This window comes from Sebastes umbrosus, chromosome 8 (assembly GCF_015220745.1).
Source record: "Sebastes umbrosus isolate fSebUmb1 chromosome 8, fSebUmb1.pri, whole genome shotgun sequence".
NCBI classification, from domain to species: Eukaryota; Metazoa; Chordata; class Actinopteri; order Perciformes; family Sebastidae; genus Sebastes; species Sebastes umbrosus.
The window spans coordinates 8,952,804-8,975,294 of NC_051276.1; the positions used below are offsets into that span (position 1 = coordinate 8,952,804).

Genomic DNA, 22,491 nt, shown 5'->3' on the forward strand with positions numbered 1-22,491 from the left:
CTTCACAATTATTGACAGAGAAATAATGACTCCAATGTAAATATGTTAAATAATAGGAATGATCAAATGAATCACTCATAGATCATTTAAAAATTAAGTTTGTAAATGTGCCCTTTATTATAAGGTTACGTCTTTCACCTTATGTTTCATGTCCACCTTATCATATCACCCACAGCTATCTCTTGAAATCTGTGTGTAGGTATGCATGTTTTTTTGTGCATTCACATCGTTTAAACATCTGGCCCCTGGTGTGAGTTCTACACACCTGCTGGTGTGCAGCCTCTGTGGAAAGTATCACTTGGAAGTGTAGTCAGTGAGCACATATATGTCACATGGAGGTTAACTTATTTCCAACTTGTTTAACTTGTTCATCAACATCCTAGAGGTAATTATGGCAGTAAGTACGAATCTGAAAGACTGAATCAATGCTGCCTCACAGCAAAGTCAAAGTAACTAAACTCTAATTTAATGCTATGCACTATACTTTACCTTCTCATGACAGTCTCTGCCTACGCCATCATACTATTTTCAGTAGTCCAATGATAATGACCCCTATGGGAACCTTTTCTATGGCTCCCTTCCATCCCACATGGTGTGAATGCAACATTAACTCAACATAAACATCCAGTGCGCTGGAATGATTTTTGGCCAGTCAGACACTCTGGCTGGCACACAGAGGCACTGAGGCAGTTCACTACCTCCTGAGATTGGTGGCAGTTATAATTCCCCCCTCCCCCCTTCAACATCATCTGTCATCATTGACCATGGATTTCTCTTATTCTTTATCTTCTACTCACAGTTTTATCATGTTTGCATATACTTGAGTTTGTTGTTTCTGCTGATTTGAGGGACAACTGTTGTTTTGAAGCTCGTACTGTTACCACTGTGCATCAGTGTGATCCAAAAACTGAACTGAAACAAGCACTTGCACAAGATTGAACCATAGACTGTATATATAAGAAGTGGACGTAGTCAATGTGGCGTCACCCATTGGCTTGTGGACTACGATTTTTTAGCCTGGAGTTGGTTTTTGGCCATCGCCATCTTGCTTTCTCGCAACCAGAAGTTACACGAGTGGGTGGAGCTAAGTACAATTCACCGCTGAATAAGACATCTTTAAGCGACCAAAATGTTACAATTAACATTGATGAACTGAAAACACACTGTGAAAGGGTTAAAGTTCTAAGATGAAAACACGGACAACTCCCAGATCGGACAACGCCGTGGTAGCGACCTGTCAATCACAAGGTAACCCAGCCCTAAAGCATCCCCTGCTTTATGGTCTATTTGAGTCTAAATGGGACCATAATTTACTAAATGAACATCATGCTGTATTAAAAAAGACTTGAAACTAGTGATTGAGACATAAACACATGTTTACAATGTTTATTGAGGTAATAAATCAAGTGAGAAGTAGGCTCATTTTCTCACAGACTTCTATACAATCAGTCTTCCCCCTGCTGGCTGTTAGAGAGAATGCAAGTTTAAGGCACTTCCACACCGACTTCACTCTTCAGACCGAGAGGTTGCCTTTTTTTTTGGCACGTAAGAACATGCTGACAGGGAGGCACTTTTTTAGGTGATAAAAATGGGGACACAACCTCAGCCCGCTGCTCCTGACAAATGTGAGGTGATGGATGGATGAAGAGCGGTGGATCCAGAAATGCCCACGGCTCCAGGAGCTGCTCCCCCCCCCCTGTCATATCACACAGTCTACCTCACACAGCGTCTCACAATGAAGGCAGGTTACTGTTAGTCTTATGAGTCTTTTGAGTGTGGTGTTTGCTGTGTGGTGAACAGTTATCTGCTTCTTATTAAACACGCTAAGCAGGTAACCACACAGATAAGCATTTAATGGCGAGGTGTTGACTGCCCAAACAGTTGAGCCCACAAATCTCAAAATCTATTAATTGTATATTTGTGTACATAGTAACCTAGCAGAAGAACTGAGCTCTGCCACATGAACTGCGAAGTATTGTGTATTTGTTACGCTAAATTTTCACAGTAAAATGTTCTTTTAACTGTTGAATTCTTCCATAATGTTCTTCCGAGATCCTCCGTGTTGCAGTTTGCCGTTTTGTCGGATGTCCATTCAGTGGTCAGCAACAAGCAGACAGCTCCACTACTGCTTACCACTAGCTTTTATTTTCAGCCTGTTTGTCTCTGGCCCTTTTGTGTCTGTGTCAGTGGACAGAGGCTGTGGCAGCCTGCAGTCAGCCGCCTGCTTAGACAAAAGGAGGATGAAATAAGTGGACATCTTGGCAGCCATGGTAAAGGAGCCCTTTTGCCACTAGCAAATAGCATCTCTATTTGTTCCTGCTGGTGTTTGTATCAGTGTGAGCAGAGACTGGATTTCTCCTGAGAGAGGCCATCCAGTCCTCCGGCCTCAGTGGGAATACACTCAGGTTAGGTAAATACAGGAAACGGTAACAGGCTGAATCCATTTGATGATGTAAATTTCTGCCTCCTTGAGCATTAAAAGGCAGCCTGAAGCAACTAGTTCGCCTCTAAAAGCACAGTCATTGTCCGCTGTGAAGTAGCGTATAGAGGCTGAAACACACTGAGAGGACATTTTTTGTTGTTGTGGTCAAAGGTGTTTCGATGGATTCAAGAAGATGCAGCCTGATTAGATGAGCTGTTCATCGCTGTTATCACAGATCAGTGAAACAGACTTTGAATGGATGCTAGACTGTGCCTCTATTTTAGTCAGCATTGTTTTTATGCTGACTAAAAAAAACAATGCTGTCCATTGTCCAGCAGCTGTCCAGTTGTTCCAAAAATAGATTGAAGACTAAATAATAGTGGAACAGAGGCTATAAGATGGAATTGGAGCAGGAACTCAGGTCTCCATCCAGCCTATTGCGTTTGCGTCAGCCTGTCTGCTGCAATGTGTGATGATTGTTTTTTAAATTCACTGTTCAGCCACCCACAGCTCTTCACTGCAGTAAAGTGTGTAAATTACACCCTTCTAAACTCACTTGATTTGAAGAACGGAGGGGAGACTTGAAGAATGCTGTGGGGAGAATCAGACGCCTCACCCCTATTTTGCATTTTGAATGTTTTATGGCATCATGTTTTATTAACTCAGAGAAATGCAGCCATTGGTAATATCAGGGCATACTGCAACTATATACACAGTATGATAAGTTCATTCAGCGTGATATAAAGCTGGTTATCTACAATGTCTTTTGATAAATTAATATATGTTTTGAGAATAATCGTAAAAAACACAAACAGGCACAGTACGAGGAGACTCTGCTTTTGAGAAATAATGAGCTGTTTGTCAGGGGGACAATATTAATAAAGTCTGTTGAAAGCAGAGTCAGCACACTTAGGGGCGAGGGCTATCTCCCTCACTATCTCCCGATTTGATACTATCGAATCGCAATACGTAAAAATCGCAATACATATGGAATCTGCACCCAAGTAACGTTAGTTGAATCTTACACTTTTAGGGACTTTTAATTTGAAAAATATCTAAATTAATCCAGTAAAAATGTTCGATTTTCAGAATGTATGTAGTCAGAGATGTCCTGAAGTCAAATATATCAGTCATTGTCAGGGATTATTTATCATATTTTACAACAACCCCAAAATCAAAGAATAGATTTTCTCTCACAAATTAGTGGTATTTTCTTGTTAATTTATAAGGGACATGTAATGTTTTATACTTCTTGTGAATATAATCCAATTGATTGATTGATCCAATCAATCCTAAAAAAAAAAAAAAACGCGATACATGGGTGAATCGATTTTTTTCCCACCCCTGCAGACTATGGATAAGTACCTCATACAACCCCACTTCAAAACACTGGAACTATCCCTTTATAATTGCATCATGACCAACAGTCAGAAAATCTAAAGCTACTTAATTTACAGTATGAAACTGCTACTTACAAGCAAATCATAACATTTGTAAAGCTGTAACCAACCAAATGTTTGGTATTTTGTTTTGATACATTACTTAAAAGGTTAACAAATTTGGCACAAACATCCACTTGGATAGTTCATCCACGAGGATGAACTGTTTAGATGGTGGTGGTCAAAGGTCAAGATCACTGTAACCTCACAAAACACCATAACTCAAGAATTCCTATGATAACTATGGCAGTTTTACACAAAAGTCTTTAAGGATAAAATGATGAAGTGATGACATTTTGGACAGACATGGATGTAAACTGTGACTTGACTGGCTAGCGGAGGCATACAACCACTAGGCTGTAATTCTAGTTTTTTTATATTTGTGTCAATATCTCATCACTCTGGTGGCCTCTTCCAGTGCTTCTACCCGGGTCACTGATGGAATGAGGTACAGATGAGCTGCTGGATAATGCAGAAGAGTATAATGTAGTGGAACCTGTACTGGGTCTGAAGTGAAAACAGTGATTTTCAAACATGGTCTGATCTTTCTGCAGGTTTTACCTCTGGCTTGATTGTACGTTCTAAGGAACAACTGGTTTTGTTTGCGGGTGGGAAGCCATTGAGGGCTCTGGTCCTTTTTTTGCACTAGTGACTCCTATTGATGGTTTAGGGCTACTACACAGAGGGCTATGAGATGGGGATGCAGGGGGTGAAGTTTTTCTTCCTTCATGGCTTAAATCCTGTTGCATCTCGTAGATTGTTTGTCAATTCATTAGCAGGACAAAGACGTGATTGGTCCCTGATGTAGGCTTTTGACAGTAGTACAGTATATCATTCTTTAGCCTTAAGTAGATGCAGGAATTCTGCTGGACAAAAACATTCTGGTGTCCATCGTATATATAAAAAGGCTCCTGCACTCCAGTGCCACTCCCCATTCCCATCATTTATTTACAGGAGTGCAAACATTTCAATCAGCGACCTTTTCTCCGAGCATCTTCTCTACTCTGCAGTGTGGCAGCTTTTCACTAATTACATTTTCTCCAATTTCATGACAATCAGCACAAACATCACAGGGTTGTTTCCGCTCCAATATCCTCCTTATCATCTACAGTATTTCCTGTAAAGCCCTTGTCAGTCTGTTTTTTTTTCCTCAGCACCCCAACAGCCTGCTACAGCCCCGCTGCTATTTCATCAGGAGAGGAGGTGTAAATGGAGGAGACACAGCAGCAGCATATGAAATGAAAATGATCCAGATAAAATAAGGGTCCACATGGCTCTTCTGGCCTATTCCTGGCTGCTGTGTTTGTGTTTCCTCCTAATTAGTTTCTCAATTCAGAACCTAATAATAGACCCCTTCTTTACACCCCCACGCCACTTTAAAAGGAGTTAAATAATGTCAGATAGTATTAAAGTGGAAATGAAGCCGTCAACCAAGTTAAGCTGGTTTACTAAATAGATTTCCGTCTTGCTGATTTTCAACCGGCTCTCTCTGTGTGTGTCACTGTAGCGCAGCAGTACTTGCAGATGCACAGCAAAACACTGCCGGATGATGTGAACTGTTGATATTAATTGGGATGCAAATTCTGGCTACTGAAAAACAGGCTTAAAAATGAATGTGTGTACTGGAAAAAAAATGAACAGTCGACTCCTTAGAATGACTCTTAGTACAACCGAACGTTGAATTTTGACTTTTATTCCTTCAAAAATTAATCGATTATCGAAACAGTTGCCGATTAATTTAATAGTTGACAGCTATTCGATTAATCGTTGCAGCTCTACATACAGGCACAACCAAACTTACTGGCCAGGCACACGCCCCATAGCGTGGTGAAAGCCAATGATGTGGCAGAAATTTTGGGGTGACCATTCAGATTGTAGGGGTGGCACTGGCCACCCCGGCCCCACCCCTTTAAGACCTTCATTCACAATGTAAACTGCTGTAACTAATGATGATCCAGTGATGAGCATTAAGTTCTCAGAAGGCTGTTGTCTCATAAACAGAGCTGGCTGTGTGGAAGCAACAAGAGTAACAGCATTCTCCTCATTTATTTGAATGATTTATGCTTCAGGGACACAGCAGAACAATGGTCTTGTTTTGCTGTTTATTTTACATCATGATTGTGAGGTTTCATATGATGGAATTCAGAAAATGGACTGGCACTGGCTTTCACCTTTACTCTCCCATCAACGTTTTTTATAGCGGTAGGTAAAGGGCAGGGAGCGACAGCCGAGGTGGTGGAGGTGGGAGAACACTGCTGCCCCCTGGAGAGGTCACCTCTTCATCTGCCCTCCCACAGAGAGCAATTACCCGGCGGTTTCCATGACGACCAGCAGTCCTGCCCGCCGCCTGCCTGTGCTCCCGACAGTGAGAGGGAGGGGGAGAGAGGAAGCGCAGCAAATAATTCATCCTCTCTCTGCTAAACATCACCACTGTCTGGAACACAGTAGCATGACCTTAAATACACGTCGCCACATGATGGTGCTCTGTTGTTAAAGACACAACACTGCAAATCACAAACCTGAAGAAACATCACTCAACACATACAGTAGTGCTGCATGATAATGGCCAAAATGCTAATCACGATAATGTTGATCAATATTGATATCACAATTATTTATCAGGATTATTCATTGATTATAGCGACAACATATTTTTATTGCACTTTCACATTCAAATAAACAGAGCTCTGTTTTCACTTCAAAATGCTGTGCTTTCTGCTACATATATTGCAATATACAGTATATAGCAATATGAAAAGATACAGGAATGTTCACCCTACCCTTTTGTTAGCTACTGTTTAAAGTTAAATGCTTCAATCTGGTGCACTTCAAAAGCAAAATTAGCAACAATAAAAGCTAGATAAACAATTTTATGCTCCTAATTTAATCATAAACACATCGGTTGTATAGATAATATCTATCCCCAACAGTGAAGCCAAAACATCTGGATCACCGGCTGGTGGCTGGCTGTTAGTTTAGGAAGCGCATGATTTGATATGCTGCAGCGTTTTTTTATGAGCAGAACACGCATTTTAAACGTCAATATCGCAGGCGATCATGATCATTTAATTGTGGGAAGCCAAAATTGTGATTGCGATTAATATTCGATTAATTGTGCAGCCCTAGTGCTAACTGACTTTACTGAAAATTGCTGTTGCTTGTTACACTGGCACGCCTAAACATAAGTAAGTAGAGCTGCATTGTATTGACCTATATGTTGGTCACATTGGGTTCATATAAACCCACTGAAGTAGTACACCAGTCACACAGTGTAAGACATCCAGTGGCCTCCTCCATCAACTCCGTCTCCAAAAACTTACATGGATATTCAACTAATTTGCAACAGTTTTGAAAGTAACAAACAGTCATAACATATTCAAAGGCAAAAGGGTGCATATGCTTTTAAATCTGGTATAAACATTGCTAATTTACCATTTTAAGAGTGTGTTGACCATGATTTCCATCAAAAAACACTGGACATGTTGTTCATTTCTGTAACACAGACGTATTGAAGGAAAATAGAGAAGACTCTTGATTCAGAAGCCAACTTTGTTTCTTATCGTCTCCATGCAGAGGAAATCTGGGTTACAGCTCTCAGTTGAGTCAACATCCCTTTGACAGTTTGAGTTGTACTGTATGTGCGAGTGTATGCACTGTGAGTTAGTGCTATGGTGTGTATGTACGTGTGTGTTTGTGCGGAACCTCCTCGCAGTTAATATTCACATTTAACAAGGACAGAAGAGACACATCTCTCTGCCTTGTTATTATTATGCATCACTGGAGAAAAGACTAAGGAGTGACAAACAAGATCTACATCCTCCTTTATAAGTCTCTATTCTTAGCTCCATCAATTTCATGTTGAACTCGGATTAGTTAGTGAGGGTCTCCGGCGGGGATTTATAAGGACCGAAATGTTTAATAGATTATTGTCTTAACTGCACCGAGGTAATTTGACTTCCTCTCTCTGTTCGAGGGTGGATTTGAGAAAAGAGAACATCGCAGAATCTAAAACTACTGCAGTCAGTGCGCACATGATAACACAAGGCGAGTGAGTGAGTGCCCGACAAACTTAACATTTTATGATAATTTAACATCAAATTAGGCACGAACGGCCTTTCTCCTCCCACCCATCCTTAGTGGACTTTCTGGCTTGTTGTTATACTCGTCATTATACCCACGTACCAACTTTCAATAACGGTCGCTCGATGTACTATGTCATTTGCTCTGACGGAATGCAAAAACGTCCACATTCAACCTATCTGTGGTTTGCAGAAACGTAAAATGCCAAGTTTTTTTGCTAGCGACTGAGGTGTTACAGGTGTTGCTGGATTTGTACCTCTTTAGACTTTTTTCCCTTCTCCAAGCACCTTAGAAGTAGGTGAAGTTGTGCCGGAAATTGCCGGAAAAGCTAACAGTTATTTGCTATGTAAATATATAGAGGAGTAATGTCTACCTGAGCAGAGAATGAAGTCACTCTCCCTCTGTGTGTGTTATAATTCGAACTTCTCCTCGCTTCGTTGACATATTTGGGCCGGTCGCGTATGCTTTTAGTGTTAGTGCATGTGAGCGTGCCCCATTGGTTGGCTCACAGCCGCTGCTCTGCACTGCTCTCATACGGTGGTTACAGCTGATAACGCCGTCCCGACCTACGGCGGCGTCGCGGAAGTGTAGCACCCGCCCTCCTGTTCCCCCTCAGGTAAACACTGTTAGGTTTGCCAGCACTTTTGCCGTTGTTTGCACCGTTTAGCACTGTTAGCACTTTTAGCTGCAAACACTTTCAGCTGCAAGCACCTTCAGCTGCAAGCACCTTCAGCTGCAAGCACCTTCAGCTACAAGCCTTGGCTCGCCGTCGCCATGTTGAGACCCATCGAGAGGCAATAGAAATGCAATCCCGTATTTTGCACCTTTTAATTAAAGTTATTGTGGATACATATAAGCAGGGTATAACTCTAACAAACCCGATGAAAACCAGAGGAAGCTCAATGCTATAGACATAACACACAAATGGAAAAAAGAGCTAAATATTGCAATCAGAGGGTAAATGGTACAAAATGTGTGTCACACAAGTTCCAACAGACCCGCTGTACTCTAGCTGCTCAGCAGCAAACAGCAGACAGACACAGTTAGAGACTAGTTGGTGAACATAGTGGAGCATTTAGCAGCTAAAGAGACCAAAACAGTCAATATTGGACTTGGAATATTGGTGTTGTGTTTACAGCTTGTTCCACTGCACCCAAAAAAAATCAATGGATGCAGTTTATACTGCATTTATACTCCATTGATGTTATTACATTAAACTAAGCACTGACGACCAAAGTCACTAATTAGAAAAACAGATGGTAGTTTTTGTGTAATATTACTGAATCTGGGCTGGAAAATGTCGCTATTTCTTTGTACTTTTATGGTAATAGCCCACTCTCTCTGTGTGTCCTTGGTTCCGCTCCTAAATGACCTAGTTCTCTCAGCACTGAGCACCGGGTTCTGAGTGTGAATCGTGTTTTTCCAGTGACCTTAAAAGAAAATGAATCTGAGTGATATGCAACGCTGAGCGCTCTTGTCTTTATTACCCATGGTGTAAGATAAAAAAAAGAAAAGAATAATAAAACAGAAAAGCTTATTGTTCAGCCTGCATTATTTTCACTCCACCAAAACAACAGAGCTGTGTTTTTAGCATTTTAGCCAATGGAATAAGCATATTAAGATGTTACAAAATACATTGTTGTTGGTGTTTACTAGTAGACACATAAAGACATAAACCTTTGATTTTTCCCTGCCCTGATTTATAGTTATATTACATTCAAACTACCACCTGTGTTCCCAGCGATCCTGGCACTTTATATTCAGTCTAAATTAACATTAACAGGAAATAGGTGTTTTTTTTCACTTTATTGCATTGATAGATTTAATAATAGATTTTGTCATATTATTTTATTGGTTCTTTTAATTGTTTAATGATCATGTCATTGTCATCGTAATGTGGCTTGTGAACACAAACACTGCTTCATTCCATTCAGCACATTCATTTTCTTAAAGTGTAATGAACATTGCAGCCTCTAGAGGCCACTGCTGGGGCTTTAGACTGTCAGTTCAATTTACCTCTGTCTACTTATGTATTCTAGTCAAAGCATGAGAAGTAGTGTCCTGCCTTCCCCCCCATTTTAATGAGACGGCAGCAGGCTGACTGAGTGCTGTGATGGTTTACCCAGCCACAGCTCCAACAGGCGTGCTCTCTTTATAATGGTTCTGCATGAGCATGTCCTCCTCTATGTCACCACCGCTCCTCTTCTGTGAGCACAATCTGTGAAAATTTTGCCTTCTTCCACTTAACATCTTAAGTGTTCTGCCTCTTTGGTTTTTCATGCTGCTCCGTCTCTGGGGAGAATAATAAATGAAGTAATTCAGTGGGTCAAATTGAGCAGACTTTGTTGTTAGATAGCAATGAAAGGAAGCAAAGACGATCCTTTGTTTAAGGTGATTATTGTACTGAGAACTCAAACAATTCTGGTGTCTTTTTAAATGATGAGCAGTTTAATGAGCCGCAGCTGAAGGGACATTGTGCTATATAGTAGATGTGTTGACGCTGCCTCTGACAGCAATGACTGAGCCTGCAGTTAACTCTGCGTTGTTGGGTGATGAGCAGTCAGTAGTCTGATAGGAAGGGAGGGCAGTATGTTTTGACAGAAGTGACTGTAATGACATGATGAAATCAGATGTGTTGCAGTGTGCTACATTTCGGTTTGTTTATGCAGATTATAGTGTCCTGAAGGAATCCTAAAACCCTGAAATGAGTTTGCATTTTAGAACTTCCTGTTCCCTCGTCTCGGATTTAATAGTTTTTTTGAATGGGTTTTCGGTTAAATGCCTGAAATAAGGTTTGTTATTAACACAAGCTGAAGAGATTTGAAGTTGTTTTTTTTCTACAATGTAAAATATGTCAGTAAATATCCCGCTCGGGAATTTTGAAGCTTTTATGCGTTTTAAAAAAGGCGGTTGGTACTGTTACAGGTGGCCAAATGAGACTACTAAACGTCATCACGCCTAACACTAGTCCACCTTTAGCTTAGTGATGGTGACGTGAAGTCATGTGACCGTGGTTCGTTGAACGCAACGTTATCTTTTTACTTCCGGCGATTCCATTTACGCTTCAAACATCATAAAAGTGGTGTTCATTTGGGGAGATTATCTTGCTGAACAAAATGTGTAAGTATCATAATTGTTTGTTTGCCACAGAGCTGATTTTCTGGAATAACCCAAAACCCAGTGGAAAAAATCCCATTGGCTTTTAGTCGAGGGGAACCAGGGAGATGCTAAAATCTGTCATCCCTGCACCACTACAGTATATTACCCCCATTTTCATCCAGTGTGAAAAGTGACTCTGCACAACGGAGGCAATTGCATTAGTGAAGCCAAAGGTACCACTACCAGGACTCTGAGCAGGTCTTTGTGGTGCTGGATGGGAACTTGACCACCTGTGAGGTGAATAGTTGAATACATTATTAAAGGTCCCATGTTGTAAAAAGTGAGATTTTCATGTTTTTTTATTATAAAGCAGGTTTAAGTCCTATATAAATACTGTGAAAGTATCGAAATGCTCAATCCAGAGGGAAATACACACAGCCTGTATTCAGAAACTCTGCATTTGAAACAAGCTGTCGGGATTTCTGTCCATTTGTGATTTCACAAATATACAATATTTAGACCCTTGACACAGATTTAAACATAAATATTCTAAATATGTCCCAGTTTATTCCTGGTTGCAGTGTATGTGAATGTCATCAACTGACAGGAAGTACACATGGACCCAAGCTGTTGCCTAGCAACACAATTCTGTTGCAATTTCGTCGCAGTTCCGTCGAAATGCGCTAAAACGGAGCGTTTCAGACAGAGGGCAAATACAGGCATATTCAGGCCGACAGTATGAGGATAATAAAGTTTTTTTTTAACATTACAGCATGTAAACATGTTCTAGTAGAAACACAAAACACAAGTATGAACCTGAAAATGAGCACGATATGGGACCTTTAAATAATGTTAGTCACTACCTCAGACTACAATAATGTGTTTCACTACCTCTGTCTTCTCTGTTGCCCCAGGATGTATACATCTTTAGTTTTTGTAGATTTTCCATATGTTGCTTTTTACATTTTAAACATGGACAAAATACAAAACACAGGTAGATAAAAGATCCCTTTGGTCACGAGTAACAGTTGATATTTCTATTTGTGTTTTTTATGCAGGGGATTTATTTTGCACTCTTAATAACACTGAAAAATAAACAGCGTGTGAATATAGATCAACTTACATCTTGTGATTTCTGCTAATATAGTATTTATACTTGCTGTCGGTAGAAATCTCTCGGACTTGTTGGGTGTAATCCCCGTCTGTTTTGCTCCGGTGTGTGCCTGGGTTCTCTGTTCCCAGTTTGTGTCAGTCATGTGTGAATCCTCATCTTGGCAGGATATGTTGTCTGGAAACAAATCTGTTTCTTCTTCATCATTTCCTTCATGTCTTTGTTGTTCCCTCTTCAGCACAGAAGTTGTGTGCAAACCTGACCACTTTTCCCTCACAAGGGATGTTCTTTGCCCAGGCTGCTTTGAGTATTTTGTCTATGATGTCGTATCTCTGGAAATTAGCGGTGGTAAAGTCCACCTCCTCGCTACCAGGTTCCATCCCGTCCACGCTGGTTTTGTTGCCATGTTGCTGTCTTTTCTTTTTCCTTGTATGATTTTTAGTTCTCCTTAAAACTTTGTTGCCTCTAACTCCACTAATTCCAAGTCATTTTAGTTTCTTATGAGAGCTACAGTATCATGTTTTGGTGGAATTTCACACTAATTGGCCAGTAGAAGTTTACAATCTATGCTGCTTTAATATTTTGCCGATCAGTCCTGTCGTATTCACAATGTCACCAAACTTCCAGCACCACCTTTTTTGCAAGAAAGCACCAATTTCTGTGTCAGATTCTGATGTGACCAGAAACTTAACAATACATTTCACTCATATTTGTCCCTTTCTGTCTACCCCTTTCAGGCTCTTCCCAACAGCCTTTGCCCTGACCTCATAGAGGCGCCTGCTGATGTCGGACTCCTTAAACTTTTCTCACTGACATAGTTCAACCAACCAGAACCAGACAGCCATGAACCCCCAGGAGACGGAGCTCGGCCAGGAGGTTATGGAGGAGACCGATGCCCCTCCTCGCCATCGCCACAACAACCACAACGGCCGGTCCCGTAACCACAGCAACCAGGAAAAGCGCTACAGACGCTTCGAAGCCCCTGCTGGAGGAAGTGCTGGCAGCAGAGCGAGGGTGCCGCAGCAGCAGCGCAGGCCACAGGAGGAGCCAGACATGGAGCTGCAACACGGAGCTCAGTCTCCGCAGCCCCAGCAGTCCCAGCCCATTCCCCGACCCGCTGTGGCGCGTTATCGCCGACAGGGGGACAGCGAGGCTCGGATCAGAGCCCAGCAGCAGAGGCACAGACAGAGGCAGCAGAGAGAGGCGGAGAGAGCCCAACACTTAGCACAACAACAGGAAAAGCAGCACCACGCAGAGATGGCCCAGGAAGATGAACGAGAGAGGGACGATTCGGTGCTCGCCCGCTCAGCGAGCACCGAGAGCGGCTTCCACACCCATACCGACCGGGCCGAGGGGGACGACGGTCTGGTGATGATGTCTCTGGAGCCTGAGGGGCAGCCGGAGGCGGAGGACGAGGCGGGGAACTACGGAGTCCAGCTACGCCCGGAGGCGGAGGGGTACACTGAGAGTGCCGAGGCCGAACAGCAACATCTCCATCCACATCCTGACTATCCTCCTCAGCCCCCGCCACTGCCACGTGAACCCCTGCCTGATATCCAAAACCCCCAGAGACAGGACGAAGCAGAGGAGATGCTGAATGCCGGCTACTCCAACTACGTCTACGCCGAGCCCCTCAACCACTCCGGAGGAAGGGCCGACGTCTCCGCCGGTCAGAGCTTGGAGAGTTTAGACGGCGTTCTTGCGGACGAGGCCTACTCTGAGCCATATGACATTTACTCACTCTCCGAGCATGTTTACGAGGAAATCTGCGATGCTCCCGCTTCAGTTTCATCTGCTGCCGACGGAACCGAGGACACCGAGGACAACGAGTCACTCCGACAGAGGCGGGCCGGCTTTCAGCTGTTGGAGGGCCCGGCGGGAGGTGGAGACTACCATCAGCAGGAAGCGGTGGGCTCCCGTCTGCGCCACTACGACGAACGCTCGGACGGCGAGTCAGACAGCCCGGAGAAGGAGGCCGAGTTTGCCCCGTACCCCCGCGCCGACAGCTGCGACCAGGATGAGGACATCGACAGTATCGTGGCGGAGGTCAAAGAAAGCCTAAGCTCTCAGAGTCTTCATCGTGCCATGGAAGACACCATAGATGAAGAAAGCGAGCTACAGCAGGGAGAAGAAAAAGCCGAAACCGAGTCCCAAACCGACTCTGACAAAAACCACAAAGTTGCCAACCCAGGGAAGCCAGCCAGGAAGCAGGCGGGGAGTCCTTCAGAGGAGCTTGTAGCCGTGAGGAACAGTCAGGAGAAGAGGGACGCCATATCCCTGGCCATCAAGGACATTAAGGAGGCCATAGAAGAGGTGAAGACCAGAACGGTCAGATCTCCATACACACCTGATGAGCCCAAGGAACCCATTTGGGTAATGAGGCAGGACCTGAGCCCCACTGCCGAGTGTGACCTGCAGCCATCACTGGGGGGCGATGTAAGTACAGCAGCTCTACCTATTATTGATCAAGTTGTATTTGGTAACATGTCTGTTCTGTCAAATGTTGTTTGAATGTGTTGGTTTACTTCGCTTATGTTAAAGGATCAAGTCATCTACATTTTAGCGGCATCACAGTGGTAAGACACCTTAGAGTCTATTTTCTATTCAAAGCCAAAAGAGGGCAGAAAGACCAATGTACCAGAACTAAAGACCAGAACACTTCCTCAACTATCATCAACAGCACTAGTTACACAATCCATCTCATCTTGCTCAGAGTCTGAATGTATCAGACAGAAAAAAACACAAACACACAAGCTGTGATGAGGTGAGCTGACACCGACACATCGATCGAACAAATCGCAGCTTAGAGGCAAAACATCACAACACGTCACCTCTGTGTGGGACAGAGGGCAGCACATTGTCATAACACAGAAACATAAACCAGACAGAAACATGTTGCAGGCTACAGCTCGAATAAACTCCGCCTTTTAAGGCTTTAGAACTTGGGTACAGGTAACATTGGGAAAAAAAAACAGTATGCTAGATTTAAAAAAATTATCCAACCTAAAAACCCAGCCAACTCTTTTCTAATGAAAGCAGCTAATAGCACTAGCTTCAAAAGTCCCCAAATTTATCCAGAAAGTCGCCAAGTCAGTAAAACTGACAGCCCGTCCCTTCAGGCCTCCCTCCAAAGTCACTCCCCCAAAATTATCATTACGCGCATAAACTTATCAATATGAATGTAAACAATGAACATGGTTATTGTTAGTACTCACAGCTGTCAGGTAGGTAGACAGGCAGGTAACCTGTCCAATCACTTCATTCGGCCCAAATGAAATGATTGACTACAAGATGTTTCTGAAAACAGTTGAGGAGAGAAATAGGCATTACAGTAATAGAATATTGATTCATATATGATCAGCGCTGCCTAGTTTGACCGTTTAATCAGAATGTGATCTGAATCTGGTTGTTTTCCTCTGGTCTGTGAAATCTTGCAGATGCCGTTAGGAGCACCAGAGGACACAAGAGGAACATGATGTGTTTTTCAGGTTACCTGTCTCATGCACTACTGTCAGGATATAGGGACCGTTTTATAAAAATAACTTTTTTTAATCATATTTGCTCCATTTCTACCCACTGCAGCTTTAAATCTGGTGTTTTCCAAAGCGGAGAATTAAAAAAAAATGTTGTGAAGTTGAATTAATTATGTATGAATGTGTGTGTCCTACTCCTACACCTTTTGTAAACCCCACAGAGAAAGAACAGAAGGTTCGTGTGAGGTTGTTTAAAATATTAACCGATGAAGTCATTCCAACAGAAAGCACTCATGCGCACACACACACACACACACACACACACACACACACTGGTGTGTGGACGTGGTTAGCCTAGCTTAGCATACAAACTGGAATTATGGGTAAGATAGTTGCAGAACATAACTTCTCCTAAAACCACAACTTGTCGTTTTTACATTTCTCTTTGTGTTTTCGGACTCAGCAACCACGATTCAACATGTTAGTCAGTGAGCTTTAGAGATGTTGGTGTGTGTAATTCTTTAACTTTGAGAGCCAGGATATCTGTCTCCAGTATCTGAGTGCAGTGAGTGATGAAGAGAACTCCAGAATTGAGATGCTCCCCTCAGAAACCTCGACATCCTATAGAGAATTGCCCCGTCTTTGGATAGTATGCTAAACCCCTCACATTATTCGGCTTTCTTATCGGTCATGGTGATTCATCCGAACATTGTTCTCGGGCCTGAATAGAAATGATTTATTCAGTAAGGGTGAGAGAGAGAAAGGTAAAGGGCAAGACCAGTTAAATAATTCAGTGAGGATCCAATAGCAGAATGACACGCGCTGTTTTCCTGTTTACATCGCTGTGATCAGAGCGTATATCTGCAGCCTAACACTTCTGCTTTTAACTTCATCTATAGATTAATGCGTCCTCAACATACAATGTAAATTAATTTGATGAATAGAGATGACGCGACGTCACACTGTCGACAGAGCAAATCCAGGCAGACAGACCGACCCAGCCTGTTGATTCCATGATGAATCCTGATACCTGAGTGTCACCTGAGCAGCTGACTCCCAGTCTGTAGACACTGGTGTTGCATTTTAACCCCACACTACCACTCTCAACACTATACTTCATCTGAGGGCACTTGTTGAGCTTCAGCTGGGTTTGTGCATTTACTGAAAGCCATGGAAAACTATTGGATATATCAAGTAGAAAAGCTTGAGGAGGAACAAGCCAAGCAGAAGCAGCAGACTGACCCACATGACGGAGATGAGGTTTGAACCTTATGATGATTTTTTTCCATCGGCGTGTTGAAGCGATGGTTTATATTTTTGTAGAAGTGATGGAATAAATTTGTCTCATGAGTGTTGGGATTACGTGGCAGGTTCTGGTTCATAAGACCAAGCTTCTCATTTCAAAGCCCTTTTGTGGATTCATAGAGAAGCCGAGAGTGGTGGTGTTTGTTTCACAGATCATGACCATTATATTATCATGACCATAATATTATGCTTACCGTACTTTCACCTGACGCTTGCTCAGTGGCCCTCGGCGTCTGATACCGACGCAACGATGCACCCTTTAGCGTCTGTGTGAGATGCACTGAGCTTTCAACTAACCCCACTGTAAACCCATCCGTGTCAGTATTAGACGGTCAGAGCAACTGACGTAGTGTGAAGAGCCAGAAAATCCACTTAGGGCGGAGGTCAGGATGGAGGATTGGGTCAAACAAACACAGACTTTCACCCAGGAGACGTTGACTTATTTTAACTTACTTTTGTTACTAAACTTATGTACTAAATGTAACAACCTGCATACTTTATACTCCTAAATTAGTTTAAGTTGTTATCAATACATAGACTTTGACCCACTGCACATTTTCATGAGCCTGATAAAGTGCTGAGTGAAACGTGTTGCTCTTGTGGTCTCTATACCACAAACACGTAAAGTGGCAGTAGGCAGAAAGGTTTTGGCATCATTTGGGCATTCTATAATAACCTTTCAGCATATTGTAATTCAAGTGTTCTGAGAGAAAACTAGACTTCTACACGTCTTCATGGCTCTGTTTTCAGGCTTTAGAAAATTGGCAACACTTCATTTTACAGGTCCGCAAATTACATGGTAATAGCAAGTAACCTATTTGGAATTTCTTTTAACTTTATTATAAACATGACTTAATAATTATATGCTAAAATAGCATATAATGGTTAAATTAGGGCCCTTAGGCTTGAGAAGCAGCTGTGCGCTGCTCCACATCGGATTTGGAAAACCAAAACTAATAGAAGACACTTCTGATCAGGCACAAATCTCACCATTGTGTGGCTTATTGTCTACACAAATGTAACCTGGTAGCTAATGTCATGATTCAGGGAGTTTTTTTAAGACATTTCAAATAAGTTATTTGCTAATTATTATCTATTTATCAGTAGACATGGAAATAAAACATATCAATTAACTTTGTATTCTTTTCCTGGAAATGTATTAAATAAATTACCAGCTATTGGGCAATAGCGGAATTTAATTATTAAATAATGTTTATAATAAAGTAATTTTTGATAAATGTTGAGGTGAATATTGGGGTAATTTGGCAGTAATTCCAAAGAAATTTCAAATATGGTACTTGATAATTATTACCTATTTACCATGAAATTTGCAGAGCTGTAAAATGAAGTGTTACCAAAAAATCTAGCCTGTGACGGGAGACTTTGGCCAATCACAGGTCATTTCAGAGAGAAAGTTCCTATTGAGCATTTTATGTGTCCAGCTGTGGAAATATCGACTGCATGACGACATTGTTTCTGGTAAGACATGCAACGGTTGAATTTTTAAATGTTCTTTTTCCGAGTTGGAGCACCACAAATAAAATTATTTCCAATAAAACCAGAGCTATTTGCATGGAGACCACTAGAGGGAAGTGAGAACATGTAAGTACTGTCCCTGCCAACTGTAACAGACATACAACCTGGAGTTTATTCGAGCTGAAGCCTGCAACATGTTTCCGTCTGGTCTATGTTTCTGTGTTATGACAATGTGCTGCCCTCTGTCCCACACAGAGGTGATAAGTTGTGATGTTTTGCCTCTAAGCTGCGATTTGTTCGGTCGATGTGTCGGCGTCAGCTCACCTCATCACAGCCTGCGCGTTTGCGTTTTTGCTGTCTTACACAGTCAGACTCAACAAGATGAGATGGTTTGTGTAAGTAGTGCTGTTGATGTTGGCTGTGTGGGGCGTCTGCAATGATAGAAGTGTTCTGATCTTGCTTCCCTCTTCCACTCAAAGGCCCTGTTCACACCTGGCATTAACATGTGTCTTGGGTGATCTGTCCAAATGCGTTGTTGTTTTGAATGATTACATTTACTTACTTATGCCAAGCAAATGAAGCCGTTAGCTAGTTATGGACTGAGAAATAATAATTTAATTCACTGTACCGCTCAAAGGCTACTGACAGCTACTGTCAACTTTTAAGGTGGAATTTTTTTTTTGAGTTGACATCGTGAATCAATCAACACACCTTAAAGGTGCTAAATGCCAGATTGGGAGCATTTCTATTGTCTCCGTACAGCTCTCAACATGGCTACGGCTGAGCTATAGCCATGAATGTATAAAGAGAACTGGATACAGTGTTGAACCTAAATTTGAGACCTTTTCATTTAACTTTCTCTTGTGTTCTGCTTTTTGTCTCCCCTCCTCATTTTCTCCCTGCAGTCCCCTGGTTCTGGCTCGCCCTCTCCTCCAGGAGCAGAGTCATCCAGCAGCAGTCATCTGCTGCAGGATGACAGCTTTGAATCTTCTCCTTCCAGTAAAGAGGTGTGTTCAACATTTTACTTATTCATTAGATATTGTCCAATTTTCACTTTTGCACATGAAGTTGATGAGTAATGTTTGAAAGAATCATTCTCCTCTCTTTTTTATTAATAGTCCAGGAGAAGCCTTGCATCCTTCCCCACATATGTAGAAGGTGAGTGCTTCATCCTCCGGTGCAGAGGTTTTCAAACTGTGATGCGGAGTTTCGAGGGGAGCTACTTGATGAGGTGATAGGGATGAGTGCATGACGGTATTCTGAAAAAAATGGGAAGTTAGTTATTGTAGTTTATCCCACTGATTTGACACACAGAATTTTAAGGTCTCACATGCACAACGATATTGGCATGCTGGAAAACAGAATAAATCATGAAGAGGTGATGGGGGGATGGGTGTGTTGTCCTTATAACCTCTGCCTGGCCTATACGGTCAGTGTTTAGTATGTTGAAGCTGATTCCCTGGTAACACACATCTTATTGAACTGCACTGCTGATCTAAGCCCTGTTGTAAATGCAGCGTCAGCATCTCCTAAATGTCAAGGCCTTCGGTAGCCAATGGAGACGGAGGAGGGGAGAGAGGATGAGGAAAGATGGAGAGATTCTAGTTAACTAGTCACATTACATCAGTGGTTTCTCTCATAGACGTGCACAAAAAACACACACACACACACACACACACACACACACACTCACTGTGTCCTGCTCTGATTAAGAGAACACCTGACGCTATTGAAACGCTCCACGCCGCCATCTTGATGCACGCTGCTCTTCCTACCGGTCAACCTACCATGAGCAGCAGCAGCAGCAGTGGTGGGTGGGGCGAGGCCAGATCCAGAATTTATCAATGTGGGAGAAAGAGTAGAGTTTCTTTTTACTTTTTATGTGTGAAAACTATGTTGTAAAACCACGTCGTAACAAAATGTTAATCATAGCAGAGTATTTTCTACATCTTTTAAAATGTGTCTAAAAAGGGGGACTTTAAATTCAGTTTATTCTCCTAACTATAATCGATTGTTAATATAAAAATATTGATTAGTGCAGCTTACTTACCCTAACCCTTGGAGCGCCGGCTATGAGGCAGGCCCCTCACTCTGAAATCTCTCCATTCATGCATGTCTATAGGTGTGCGTGTAATGAATACCAACAACAGAGTTTAAACATTGGTTTCTTGTTGTTGTTGTTCTTCTTACTATATTGATCTCAAAGTGGGAGGGGAAACATTGTGTTATATAGTGAGACTGAACCCCTCTCCTGCCTCCAGTCCCAGGCCCATGTGACCCAGAGGACCTGATCGATGGCATCATTTTTGCAGCCAACTACCTGGGCTCCACCCAGCTGCTGTCGGATAAGACACCCTCCAAGAACATCCGCATGATGCAGGCACAGGAGGCCGTCAGCCGCATCAAGGTGAAAACACACAGTATACACCCAGACACACTCATGTAATGTATGCAGTTATATGACTATACAACCTATAGTATGTACAGTAGTACATCTAAACATCCAAAGCCACATCTTAATTGAGCTAATTCTGTAATTATCATACATTTAATGTTTTTCCGCTTTCAGATTATCAGATTATATTTTACTACTTATCTTATACTTGATAATAACTTGATAACAGGAGAGGTCGATCTCAAGCAACACTTGTAGTGTACAAAACAACTTTATTGTTGGACCAGCGCATTTCTGTTTGTAGCCTTCGTCAGGGTCATCCTGAAGGCCACGAGCAGAAACGTGAGTTTGTGCTGATCAGAGATGGTTTTTGAGGGAAGAAGCTCCACTCTGTAACACCACTGGACAATCAGAGAGGACTGAGTGCTTCTGTAGCTCCAATAACTCCCAGCAGAGTGAGACGTCTTCTCTTTAGCTGACAGAGATCCATTTAAACCCATACTAATTTAAAGACAGTTTTGCTTGTCTGTAATTTACACTACATAGAGAGACAGATTTTAAATATTTTTGCATGTGGTGCTCTGATTTAAGGATGGTTATTTTGGTAAAAAAAAATTGGAGTAATTGGAATTAATAGAAAGTATACTAATTAATAATTACATTTACATATTAAATACAATTACATAGTCCTCTTAGCAACTATTAAAGGTGCTAAATTCAATATCCAGAGCATTAATATAGCAAGATATAGAGGAGTAATGTCTGAGCAGAGAATGAAGTCCCTCTCCCTCTGTGTGTGTGTCGTTATCTGAGCTTCTCCTTGCTTTGTTGACATAGCCGGGCCGGCCGCGCATGCTTTTAGTGCATGTTCGTGCATGTGAGCGTGCCCCACTGGCTAGCTCACGGCCGCTGCTCTGCACTTGCTCTAATACGGCGGTTACAGCTGTAACGTTGTCCCGACCGTCTGCGTCATCTCGGTAGCGTACTTTAGCACCCATCCTCCGGTTCCCCCTCAGGTAAACACTGTTATCTCTGTCTGCACTTTCGCTGTTTTTTTGCACTGTTAGCACTTTTAGCTGCGAGCCGCTGGCTGTCGCCATGTTGAGTGCCGTTGAGAGGCAAAAGTAATGCTCCCAATCCCATATTTAGCACCTTTAAGAAACAAGGGATCTGTGAAATATACAGTGGTATTGCCTTAATGTCAACAAGTACATGTGTATGTCATGAAAAAACAAATTGAACTTGAAATGGAAAAGCTTTAGTGAAAATGATCAATACTCTTACACTTAAGTTAAGATGTTATAAACACATCTTTTATATGATATATATAAATAAAGATTAGCTGACAAAGTCCTATGATGAGTGACTTTCAATTGGCTAGTGTAAAAAAATGTTTGTAATGTGTATCTTCAGTGTGACTGCATGTCTATAGTTATATGTCTATATATATCCTGTTAATGGATGGACAGATAATGGATGTGTTTCAACCACATCCCGTTGTAGAGCTCCAGGCTCGGGCACCTCCGGCGCTGGGACCCATCTCCATTGCCAGGACAACGTCATGGAAAATCATGTGTGTTATCACGTGTCTTAAGGTGGAAAATCATGTGTTTATTGCTCCTCCAAATGACGTTTACATGCCACTGTATTATATTGCACTATGTATTGGTTTATTATATATATACTGTATA

General features: G+C 42.2%; 1 protein-coding gene across 2 annotated transcripts in view; it reads left to right on the forward strand.

Moving 5' to 3' along the window:
- Nucleotides 1–22,491, forward strand: part of apba1a (amyloid beta (A4) precursor protein-binding, family A, member 1a) — a 38,476-nt gene that overhangs the window by 3,644 nt on the left and 12,341 nt on the right. For both annotated transcript variants that reach the window (XM_037777124.1, XM_037777125.1), the window contains exons 2-5: nt 12,889–14,587; nt 19,311–19,412; nt 19,524–19,563; nt 20,667–20,812. In XM_037777124.1, coding sequence (XP_037633052.1) covers nt 12,995–14,587; nt 19,311–19,412; nt 19,524–19,563; nt 20,667–20,812 — 1,881 coding nt within the window. In that variant the 5' untranslated portion in view covers nt 12,889–12,994. The remainder of the gene's footprint in view (nt 1–12,888; nt 14,588–19,310; nt 19,413–19,523; nt 19,564–20,666; nt 20,813–22,491) is intronic.